Source organism: Parasteatoda tepidariorum, chromosome 11 (genome assembly GCF_982258835.1).
Source record: "Parasteatoda tepidariorum strain Cologne lab strain chromosome 11, Ptep-v5.0, whole genome shotgun sequence".
Lineage (NCBI taxonomy): Eukaryota > Metazoa > Arthropoda > Arachnida > Araneae > Theridiidae > Parasteatoda > Parasteatoda tepidariorum.
Window position 1 is genome coordinate 77,583,882 of NC_141765.1, and position 12,405 is coordinate 77,596,286.

Genomic DNA, 12,405 nt, shown 5'->3' on the forward strand with positions numbered 1-12,405 from the left:
TTATTGAATTGGAATTGTATTTTTTTAGTGGTAGACATATTACATTGTGGTTTACAAATATCTAATAAGAAGAGATTTAGAAACTTATTTTAAATAAAAATTTTTGTTGCTAAATAAAGTAAAATCTAAAAATAGTGAAAGATTGGTGCAAGGTTGCCTAAACTTTCTACGGGAGAAAGATTTCTTTTGAAATCCAACTTGCACACCTTATAATAACGATGGCTAGAAACTTACTCAAATTTCTTAATTTGTTCACTAATGAAAATAAAATCCGTCAATTATCTTTTTAGGGTTCTAGAAACTTATCTGCAACGCTTACTCAAATTTCTCAATCATTTCCTTCAAATAACAAATGTAAATGAAATCTACTAATTTTTTTTCAAGAAGGCAAGAAATGTGATTGTCACGCTTACTCAAATATCTTAAATTATTTTTCTCAAGTCACAAGCGGAAATGAAATCTACTAATTCTTTATTTTCTATTTTTAATAAACGACTGAAAAATATTTATTATTATTTTATAAATATATTTGTTTTCACTGTGAAATATTAATATTTTTGGAATTTAATGAAATTAATATGACTGTTAAAAATTCCGTGCACCAAAAATCTGTATTCATAAAATGAAGCTTTCCATATTTTGGTATTTTCACTAGCTAGAAATATCAGTGGAAGGTTGCACCAAAAGTAAGCATAAATGAAACACACATTTTTCTTTTATAAACCATTATTAGGTAAGCGCTTAATTGCAAGCTAAGGTTACCAAACCATTTATCGGAAGTACGGTCTATCAAATTTAAAAATTGAGCATAAAGGAAATGATTAATGAAATAAGTTGATACTTGAAACAACATGTCGTCCCGAAACACCGAGACAGAGTGTAAAGAAACAACACTAATATTATTCACTTTAAAGTCAAAATTTTATGTCTTTTGCCTAATTTTGGTGCTGTCAGTTGCACCATGGAAGTATTTCTCGATCCTACTTCTCAATATATGGTGTAACTAAAATAAAATGATTTTTTATTTAACTAAACTTTGGGATAATGAGAAACTTTGAGATTTACAGAGTTTTTTTACAGTGTATAAAAGCATTTTATTTAGAAATAACTACTTTTTAATAGTATTTTGAAGAAAAAAAACTAGAAACTGAGATATCTTTAGCGGAATCCATCTGGAAGAAAAATGTATTTGTTTTTCTGATAAATAGAAATTGTCATCCTAATTAAAGTAAAAATTTCAACTCAAAATAGAGTTTTAAAAAGAATTTTGTGCAGGTGTATGTCCTGTCTTATGCAATGGACATGGAAGATATATCCATGGAGTGTGTAGATGTGAACCAGGATGGAAAGGTTCTGAATGCAACATTCAAGCAACGGATTGTGAACTTGCTGATTGCAATGGACGAGGGAAATGCGTAGATGGTGTTTGTGTATGCAATATTGGTTACAAAGGATCATTCTGTGAACAAGGTAAGTTTTCTATCCAGTTACATTTCTACGTTCCAATGATTTTATTAGTTTTCATATTTTGTATTAAAATAAAATGAACCAACATAATTTAATGGGGAGCCTTAATAGAAAATTATTATTTCAAAATCTATGATTTCAAGATTCTGATGATTGCGACACCAAATATAAATTGTCGTTCTAATAAAATCACCACAATTTAAGTGAGAGATACCCACCCAACCAATCAAGCCTTTATTAACCATTTAACTATAAATATTATGTTTTTATCCAAGACGAGGAAGTTCCCCCTTACGCAATAGGTCACCCTTGAACTAAAGACGTCGATCTCCTTCAAGAAAATCTGTAGAAAACTAAGGCAAGCAATTAGAAGATGATATCAAAGAAAGAGTTCTTTACCTGAAGAAAATTCAGTTGTTTTCCAATCTGAGGAGACAACGTGATCACTTTTTTAAAGAGGCATGAAATGTGTCGACGAAGTGGCTAAAGGTACTCACAGGCCGGAGTTCGATCCTCTAAATTCTCCCGATTTCTATTATTCTCCAAAGCGCAATAAGTAATTTAAGATTTTAATTATTATTTATCGAAATTTCATTCTCTTACGTTCGTTTATTTTATTCTATTGTATGTACATGCTTTTCAAGTTGTCATGTTCTTTTCTTTCTGGAAGTTTTCAATAAATCTGTTCTGCGTCAATTTCATTTTTTTCTATATTAAAAAGTTAACATTTTAAAGAACGAATTTTTTTAAAATGATTGCATTATTCTATTTTTTAAAGATTTAACAAGCAAATTTTTAAAGAAATTTACAACTTAATTATTCTAGATTACAAAAATTGAAAGGAAGGATTCAGTGAATATTACTGTCCGGTGTTCTTTAGTTCTAATTGTCATCAATCAAAACTTTAAGACGTATATATAGTTGTCTTTAAAAAGAACAATTTAAAAGCTTTTTTTGATGGTAGCCAGACATTAATACACTATAATAACTTGAAATATCTTTTGATGTAGTGGACTGCCTTGACTCTACTTGCTCTGGTCATGGAGTGTGTGTAGGAGGAGAATGTTGGTGTAAAATAGGCTGGAGAGGAATAAATTGCAGTGAAGCAGATGGTAGATTAAGCAGATGTTTTCCAGATTGTTCTTCTCATGGTGTTTTTGACTTAGATTCAGAAAAGTGTATATGTTTTGATCATTGGACAGGAGCTGATTGCTCCAAAGGTCAGTATTTTAGTTGCTCAGACATTCACATGCATTCTTACATTTTAAATCGATATTTCATACGACAAGCATGTCATTCAAAATGATGAAGGCGTCTTCGAGCTCCATTACTGAAAATAGCACATACTTTTACAAAAGGTTTAAATAAATTTAATTTTACTAATTATGCACAAAATATTTGTTAATTAATTGTGAAATAAATTTATATAAAATACATAAAGATATCACAAAGTTATTCTGGCTATTATTATTAGCAAAGTAAAAATTCCATGACTAATATTTACAAGTTTTTGTTGTGAATACTATACTGATTCCATTCCAATAATTATACTGTGCTAAACCCTGAAATAACGTTTAACCATTTTTCGCATATTATGAGTATTAAAACGATATCAAGTTTATAATATTTAAATGCAACATAACGAAGTCTTTATGCTGGAGAAACCGGAAGGTGAACTTTTCTCATAACTGATTCAGCTTCATCCGACCATATTTTTAGTCCTCTTTGGCTGAGCTATTTAGGACAATGTTGCAATGTCTGGAGAGTGTGATGACTCTTCTCATACAACTGATTCAGCTTGATCTGACCATAGTTTTAGTCCTCTTTGGCTGGCCTATTTAGATCAATGTGGCAATGTTTAGAACATTGTCTGAACGATATGATAAATCTTCTCATACAACTGATTCATCTTCATCCAACCTTATTTTTAGTCGTCTTTGTCTGAGCTATTTAGAACAATGTCTAGTTGAATGAGTATCAGAATATTTCAGATCATATTTTATTAAATTTCTACATCAATGGGTGAATTTTGAGTTCGAGACTGTTTTAAAAAATGTTGTAGCCATCTCAAATTGGGAATTAAAAAATCAGAATCATGTTTCGATTGTGTTCTTTATAATTTGCCTTGAATTCCTAAATAATTTAGTTCACATGTTTCAGCAGTTGAAACAATTTTAAATGACATTATATTCATTTTAGGATTTCAAACATTAAGTAACTTTGGTATCTATGCCTGATAATATTTGATATGATACTACGGTTTGTTTTCGAAACAAATTGACCTTGAAATTTGTCTAAACAATATTATAACTTATTTTATTTAATCAATTGATGTGTTTTATGAAAGAAAATCAGACGCTCATTTCTCACTTCTCATTCACTTGATTCAAATATATTGTTGCTGTTGCTTATACCCTTGGTCAAGAGCCCTAGACCAAGTACAGAAGATCATGTCGCATCAGCAAGTCACAGACAGTCTCTCCATCACTCATCAGTTGCCTCACAGAGACACCAATGCAATCCAAAAGATGAGAAGCGAAGGCCGAGCAATTACAATGGGCATAAGTCTTTTCTTTCGCTCTGAGGGTCAAACACTTTATATGGCCGGTCCTAAGACTTGACAAAGCTGCTTGAGCAAATGCACTGCAGGGATAATCCGGGGCATACCAATCATGATCTGGCGGGTGCTTCCACGCTGAACTTACCCTAGCTAACTTCAGGGAGTGAACCTCAGACAGTTTAGAGGAAGTTCTCTCCCTTCCTTGGCAAGCCGATCAGCAATCTCATTCCCATAAATACCCACACGGGAGGGGATCCACTGCAAGTGCACCGAGCCTATCTGAGACAAAGTAGTCAATTTGATAACGATTTGATTCAAATGTAACTCTTAAAACGTTTTTGGTGAAGACTGAATAACGTTGTTTGCAACAGCCAAATTGTTTTTCGTTAATTGCATTGTAAAAACTGTAATGTAATTCCTAATCAAATTTGGTGTTAAAAAAACCTTTAAAATTGCGTGCTATTTGAAATTTATTTCGAATCGAGCGTCCATACCCTTGTTAGAAATTGTTTTTAAATCAAAAATCCAAAAAATGAGAAAGCTTACATCATGAGCAGATGCTTTTAATATTTTCATGAATTATCTTCGCCAACGTTAGCGTATATTTAAAAAGAGCCGGTTATTTTTTGTTTACATTCTAGCAGAGAAGATGAAAGTTTAATTTCGCCTCGCACGATTCACAGAATTCCACAGAGATGACATTTATATTTTTTTAAGATTTACGCAATACAACTGTATAAACTAATTTTATAATAATTAGTTTTTAGTCGCTTTGATTTTAAAGCCTAGCTCGTACTCAATGCTGTGTGTATGTTTGATTAACAAGCTACTAGTTAATTTTATTTTAAGAAATAGTCTCCATTTATATCTTAAATTAATGATTCTTGCTTTATATTGTATCGTATAAATAACTTTATCGGTTACTATGTGTATCATAACTTACTGTCATTGCAAATTTTAGTGTCACTAAATGAGAGAAATGGTTGCATCATCTTTACAAAAAGTAGTGTAGTAAAAATCTTCGTGTTATGTGAACCAAAAATTAGGCATGATGTTTCATTACACCGATTTGGTGGAAGGAAGTACATTTACATTTAGCACTAACATTTTTACAGCCCAAGTCAAAATTCTTGATGGCCCCATCAAAAAATTTTGACGGTTTTTGTTGGTTTCAGTGCGATTTATGATGGTCCAACATCATTTGATGGTCACCATCATCCATCATTTTCCATTACGTACTCATGGTTTTTGATATGAATACAAACTTCCATCATTCCATGATGGAAATTGCTACTTTAATACTATGATGGTTAACCATTAAAAGAAGTTTGACTCACATTGACCATCAATCCATGATGATCCGCGATGGTTCACGATGGTTCCTACTATACATTTTCATGATAGTTGATTGGGAATTCTTGTTGGCTCTCAGATATATACCATCAATCAATTTAATACAATTTGGGTTTTTTTATGTTGAACCATCATAAATCAGTCCAAATTTCTTCATTGGGCTGATGGTTGTTCACTATCGTTCCAACATTTTATTTTCTGAAATGCTATGATGGAAATTCGTTATGGTTCAACATTAACAAACCATCAAAACAAGTTGCTGGTCTTATGTTGGACTATCATAAATCAGTCCGAATTTCTACATTGGGGTGATGGTTACTTATGTTGGTTATCATCGAAAAATATAATGGTTCACGATGGAATTATTAATGGTTACCATCAAGGATATATTTGTCTATCAATGGAAAACCATCAAAAATTTTGACATGGGTGTGCATAATGCGCCAAAACCACCCTAAATAACTTTTGATCAAATTATCGTACTAAATTTTAATGGATCTAAGGGGTGACCTCAAATATACTAATTAATAAATGCAGGCAATGGTCTAAGTTACGACAAATGTACTTTTCTGAATAAACCTTTTTTCGATGGAATCAGATTTATGACCCCCAAAATATAGGGGACAATCTGAGAAATCTGGTCCCAATATTTTGGTCAAGAGAGCGCTTGACCTCCTTATTGTATCCTTATTAAGTTTTATTAAATTTTACTTTTTGCTTATTTCGCTATATCTCGAGAACTTTTTAAGCAAATTAAAAAAAAAATTTTTGCACAATTATAAAATTCGTTCATTGAAATATAATTCCATGTAAAAAATGACTTTTAGTAAATATTTATTATTTTTTGTTATTTTATTTAAGAATAAGAAAAAAAATTGAATTGTAAGGTGCACAATTTTTGGCATCATTTTAAATAATGTAATTTTATATGGCAATATAAAAAATTTGAGCAAAATCGGTTGAATAGTTCGTGAGAAATTGGTTGTATTCTTGACAACTTCAAAAACGTCAGACACTTAAGATTTGATTTCTCAGGAACTATTATACTATATAGGAAACTATATAGGAAAATACAAAATTTGATCCAAATTGGTCAAATAGTTCCTTGGAAATCAAATCTTAAGTGTCTGACTTTTTTGAAGTTGTCAAGAATACAACCAATTTCTCACGAACTATTCAACCGATTTTGCTCAAATTTTGTATTTTGCCATGTAAAATTATATTCTTTAAAGTTATGCAAAAAATTTTATACCCAACGATTCAACCATTATTAAATAAAATAACTAAGAATAATAAATATTTAATAAAAGTTTTTTTTTGCATGGAATTATTTTTGAATAAACAAATTGCATAATTGTGCGTAAAAACTTTTCAATTCGCTTAAAATTTTCATTGATTTTACATTAAATCTTATAGTGCTTCCAATAATTTGGCCAGAGAATGATAAAAATGTATTTTAAGCGTTTTGAAAACCTTTTTAGAAAGTTTATATTTTCAAACCTTTCTAACAAATGATTTCCTTTTAGCTAAATGTAGTTTAGATTGTGGAGTTCATGGTCGTTGTGAAGAAGGACGTTGTCACTGTGACCAAGGTTGGACAGGTCACAAATGTGATCTGCGTACATGCGATCCGCGTTGCTTAGAGCATGGTCAATGTAACAACGGAACTTGTGTTTGTATTCAAGGATGGATGGGAAGACATTGTAGTTTAGGTATATTTTGTTTTCTTTTTTATTCTTAAATAAATAAATAAGGAAGATGAAGAAAATCAAATACTTTTGTTCTCCTTTAAGATGGATGTCCAAAGGGTTGCAGTAATCATGGTCAATGCTCAAAAGATGTTAATATTTGGACTTGTAGATGTCACGAAGGTTGGGGTGGACAAGATTGTAGTGTGCCTCAAGAAAAAAACTGTAATGATGAAATTGATAATGATTTAGGTAAAGTGTCATTTCATTTTATAATTGTATGAAACGTCTCTATAAAATGACTAAGAAGTATTATACACTTTCCCTAGGCATTGTATATAATACCTAGACATTCTATAGAAGGCCAAATGCTATTAAGGCAAAGTATGAAAAAAACATCCTGATGAGGTTATTATGTAAATGATGCGCATTTATCAAAAATAAAAATGTTGTTAAAAAAAAATAATGAGAGTGCCATTAAAAAAAATTATTCAAAATGCGTAAAGAAAAATAAAAGTTGTACAAAACATAATTTATGTCTTTCTTATTAAGGGAAACAAAATTTTCATATAAAAATTATGAAATTAACCTACTTGTTGCAACATAGCAGGCTTGAATGACACTTTGAATTAAATTTCATTACATTACAAAGCGAATCGGAGAGTTATTTTATACTTTTTGGGTTTTTATTTGGCATTCTATAGAATGCCTAGGAAATGTGGGAAATATAAATTGTTTCAAACATTGACGGTTAGTTTTAGGCATTCTATACAATGCCTAGGCATTCTATAAAATGTCGGATTTCAAACTTTGCCAGTAACATAATCATGAGAAAGCAAATCACTTATAAAGACGCATTTGTTTCTTTATAAATTAAAATGTGATTTGGTAAAGGAAACCAGGGTTGTTTTTATTATCATAAAAACATTTTTGCAAACTTTTAACTGCTATGTTGTTACTAACTAGATTTATATTATTGTTACTAATCATTGTAATCAAACTTTTGCTACCGATCATTGTAATCTGATCATTAGCAATAATTGTTATTAGATCAATCTGTTAGCAATAATTGTTATTAGACTATTGTCACTAATTTGACTCATTGTTTCTTGAATGAGATCTCTAAGATATCATGTAATAACTCTTAACAATAACTAAAGAAAAATATAGGCTTTTACGAAATGATCTGGATGAAGATAATAAGCAAATATTTTGTTTATCTATCAACAAGGCTATATTAAGTATAGATGTAAGCATGCTTGGTTAAAAAATGTTCTACCTAACCAATGCAAGAAAAGAAATAATTTGTTCTTATACTGAGACGCAATTAAAAAACATTGGTTGGGACATAAGAAGTGATATCATCAAAATTATCAAAAGAACGAAGTTTTGACGATAAAGAATATAAAATTCAACGCTGTAGGTGAATCTGTTTCATTTAGCAAAAAGTACTTTCCTAGTTGTGACTTGTACTTTTTCACCCATACTGCAGTACGTCAAGTACCTTGAAAGAAGTAGACGCCCAATGTATGGTGGTATTATATTCCAATGACTGAAGGAAGGACTGGTGAAAGACAAACATGTTGTACATTCTGCTGTTTGACCATTCCACCTACTCATCACAATTATTGCCTTGTTATCATCGATATTGATATCATCGATATTTTTCTATAACTTGGAACATGTCATTTATGTATTTGTTTTTGGCATTTCCTTTAAATTCACCATAACTTTAGGACCAAAACGATTGTTTAGGTTCTTGTAATACAATTAGTACGAACTTTCTACAAACTTTCCATCTGCGTGAATGCTCATTTGTATCATATAAGAGTGCTGCAGTTTTGATTATAATCCTAACCGATGTTGCAACGTTTTTATATCTAGTGTTCCTTTTGACATAATCTCATTCTGAAAATCACTTTGATCCGTACAAAAAGTGCAAGAGAGGTTGTACTTATTCTGTTCAATCATGAGTTTAAAGTTTTCTCGAAATTCTCGTATCACATGCCGAGGAGATATCTTAGGAAATACACTGGTGTAAGAAATTAAGAGAATTTGCAGACTGAGTCCATTATCTCTAGAACTGCTGAACCCATTTTAATGAAATTATGTGAACATACATTGATACAATACAAAACAAATAACTATTCAGCAATTGTAATACATGCACATGATCGTGCATAACACTCGTTGCAGTCGAAAGGTAGGAAATCGACACAAGACAATTCAGGCCAATTGCCACAAGGAATGGGGAACTGCCTTATTTCAAGTATGAAATCACGCTGAAGTCCTTTATATCTGTAAAAGAAGACCATACCCCCTATTAACCCAAATTTTTTTCTACTATTCTGCTACCGCTGTTTTATACCTTCCAACTAAAACGAGTGTTACGCACGATTATGCGGGTGCATTACAATTGTTGAATGGGTATTTGTTTTGTTTTATATCAATGTATGTACATATCAAATTTCATTAAAATCGGTCCAGTAGTTCTAGAGATAATCGACCAAGTCTGCTAATTCTCTTAATTCCTAACACCAGTGCAAATTCCTTTGCTTTACAAAATGCGTCCTCTTGTGGCTGATAATTCTTTTATCGGTTTTGAAAATTATCATAAAATGCGTACTTGCTCGAAAATCATAAAGACCGCTTTCGAGCGCTTTATTCAGAGTTCATCTTTTCAAATCTCTGTCATGCGCAGTTTCATAGGCCCTCTAAGACGAGACCTTACCAACGGTACAACTTTCATCGAAATTCAGAACTGGCATTTGGGGTACTTCTCCGTTCACCAGTATTATTTTAAGCTCTTAAGAACATATAAATTGCTCTAATAAATAATATAAAATGATTTATTTCTAGATGGCCTAGTTGATTGCGCAGACAGTGAATGCTGCTCCAAAGGTCAATGTCAGGATAGTTTAATGTGCATGTCTTCACCAGATCCATTGGATATTTTGTTAAGAAAACAACCTCCTGCTGTTACCGCATCTTTCTATCAGAAAATGAAATTTCTCATTGAAGAACAAAGTGTCCAGAGTTATGCACACAAAGATGAATATTCAGAAAGGTATACATTCTATCTTATTCAAATGAATTCATCATTTCAGACGGACTCTTTCTTAAGTATTTCAATATGACAATTCTCATTTCAATATGACGATATTTCTTTGCTCTAGACTTGCTTATAGATATGAACTAAAGTACTTGCATTTGAGAGTCAATATGCTCATAATATTGTTTCAGAGAAATCACCATAACACAATATTTTGCACCATTATTATTGTCAAATGATTTTTGTAAATCAAACTCTTATAGAAATTACTCAGGCATTCCAATTATAGGGTCAAAAATAGATTAAAATACTTTTTCAGGTGGTTATCCTAACTTTTTAAAAATGATCAGGTTCATCATCATTGACCGCCAATAACTGCTTTCTTTTTACGGAAGTGTTCAATTTAAAATATGATTTCCAGAATTAAATTAATATAAAGGACATTGTTATATCCGAAATAAATATATAAATTTAAGAAAATATATGAAAAAATAATAAAATTGCCAAATGTTAGATAATGAATTTTTCATGAAAGTGTATTTTTATGTTATAGTATTAAAGTTTTTATGTTATTATACGCGAAATGTATTAAAATATAATGCTTTTGTCTTACGCTACTCGTTATTTGATTACAATATATTTTTTAATTACTTCCTTACAAAAACATTATTTCTCACGTCTACTTTTTAATTAATGAATGCAAGAGACTTTTTTTCAAAACTAAAATTGAAACCTCTTTTTAAACCTCTACTTTAAAAATACAGATAGAAAAATTTTAAAAACCAACTTATACGATACAATTAAATTTGGAGTTTTTTTAAATTATAACTGAAATGTTTAGGCTCTTTTTTTCATTAAATTTAACAGAGATTTATTTTAACGAAAATATATTTCTCCGAATAAATCATTAAAAAAACAATTAAAATGCAATCATTAAATCCATTTTATACTCAGATACGTTAAATGAGACTATAAAAGCAAATAAGTAGGATTTTTGAGTAGTAAATTTTTGGATTATATTTAAAAAGCTTTATCCTCCTTTTTTTCAAAAAAAATAAAGCTGGAACTCATTAGAATTGCTTCATTTAACAATTTTTATTTCCATCTGCTGCAGCAAAATTAAAAAAATGCATTTAGTATTTGCAAAAAAAAATCAAAAGATATATTTTAATATAAAAAATTAAATGCACTTCCACAAAATAATCGTTAGAAAAATCTGCCTTTAAATGTGAGTTAATGAAAGAGTTTTCCAATGTGAGATTATAAAAAAAGGGAACATTGCTTAAGGTAAATTTTTTTTAATTAAAATCCTAAAATTCTAAATATTCTTGTTTAAAGCTTAATTCTTACTATAGCTTACTTAAAGCTATAGCTTGATAGTGTCTATATATGTTGTCTTTCACCTTTTATCAGCTCATTCAAAAGACAGATTTCCTGATTTGAGTTTTGTAATTTTTTTGATTTCAGAATTTTTAAGATTTGCAACTAAAATCTTAAAAAATTTTTTTAAAAAAAGACAATGAAATAGAACCAAAATATACTGTTTAATATTGAATGTTAAAAGAAAATTTCTAAATATTTTCTTACTTAAAGCTAAATTCTTACTACAGCTTACGTAACGTTATAGCTTGTATGTTGTCTTTCACCTGTACATTTTATCGGCTAATTTAAAGGATAGATTTCTAAATCTTAAAACTATTTCAAACTAAAATCTTAAAACTATTTCAAAAAGACAGTAAAATAGAACTAAATATATTATTTACTAATGAATGTTTGAAGAAAAATTCTAAATATTCTCACTTGAAGCTTATTATAAATAACAAATTCATACCTGGACCTCAGACTTCCGAATTTGCATGTAAAATGCAAATTAATAATTTGAAAATAATAATTGAAACAGAAAAATTTTTAATTTGAAAATTAATCTCTGAAAATGAATTTTATTTGTCTCGCACATATAATTTATTCAAATAAAAAAAGGTTAAAATACTCAAAGCGTAACAAGAAACATTTCAGTTTTATTTATTTTTTTTTTGGTATTTACTTACGGTTTCGTCAGTCAGTATACGAAAAAACTATTATAACTTCATTTCTAAAAGTTGATATCAAGAATTTAAAGTAAAATCAAATAAACTAAGGTTAAAATATGAAAAAGTGAAAAATGCTGCTGCAATATGTGCTATCTTGTAATGTGTTTCTAATAATGCATTTTAACTCATCTCATTTGAATATCCACAATTCGGCCAAGATATAATGAGTCAATTAGACCAAGAATCATGAACTAT

General features: G+C 29.9%; 1 protein-coding gene across 1 annotated transcript in view; it reads left to right on the forward strand.

Moving 5' to 3' along the window:
- The window catches only part of LOC107452026 (teneurin-a-like), a 301,547-nt gene that overhangs the window by 188,444 nt on the left and 100,698 nt on the right, over positions 1-12,405 (forward strand). Inside the window, exons 12-16 of the mRNA XM_087155352.1 lie at positions 1,276-1,470; positions 2,478-2,687; positions 6,907-7,092; positions 7,174-7,320; positions 9,928-10,135. Of these exons, the coding sequence (XP_087011478.1) occupies positions 1,276-1,470; positions 2,478-2,687; positions 6,907-7,092; positions 7,174-7,320; positions 9,928-10,135 (946 nt within the window). The remainder of the gene's footprint in view (positions 1-1,275; positions 1,471-2,477; positions 2,688-6,906; positions 7,093-7,173; positions 7,321-9,927; positions 10,136-12,405) is intronic.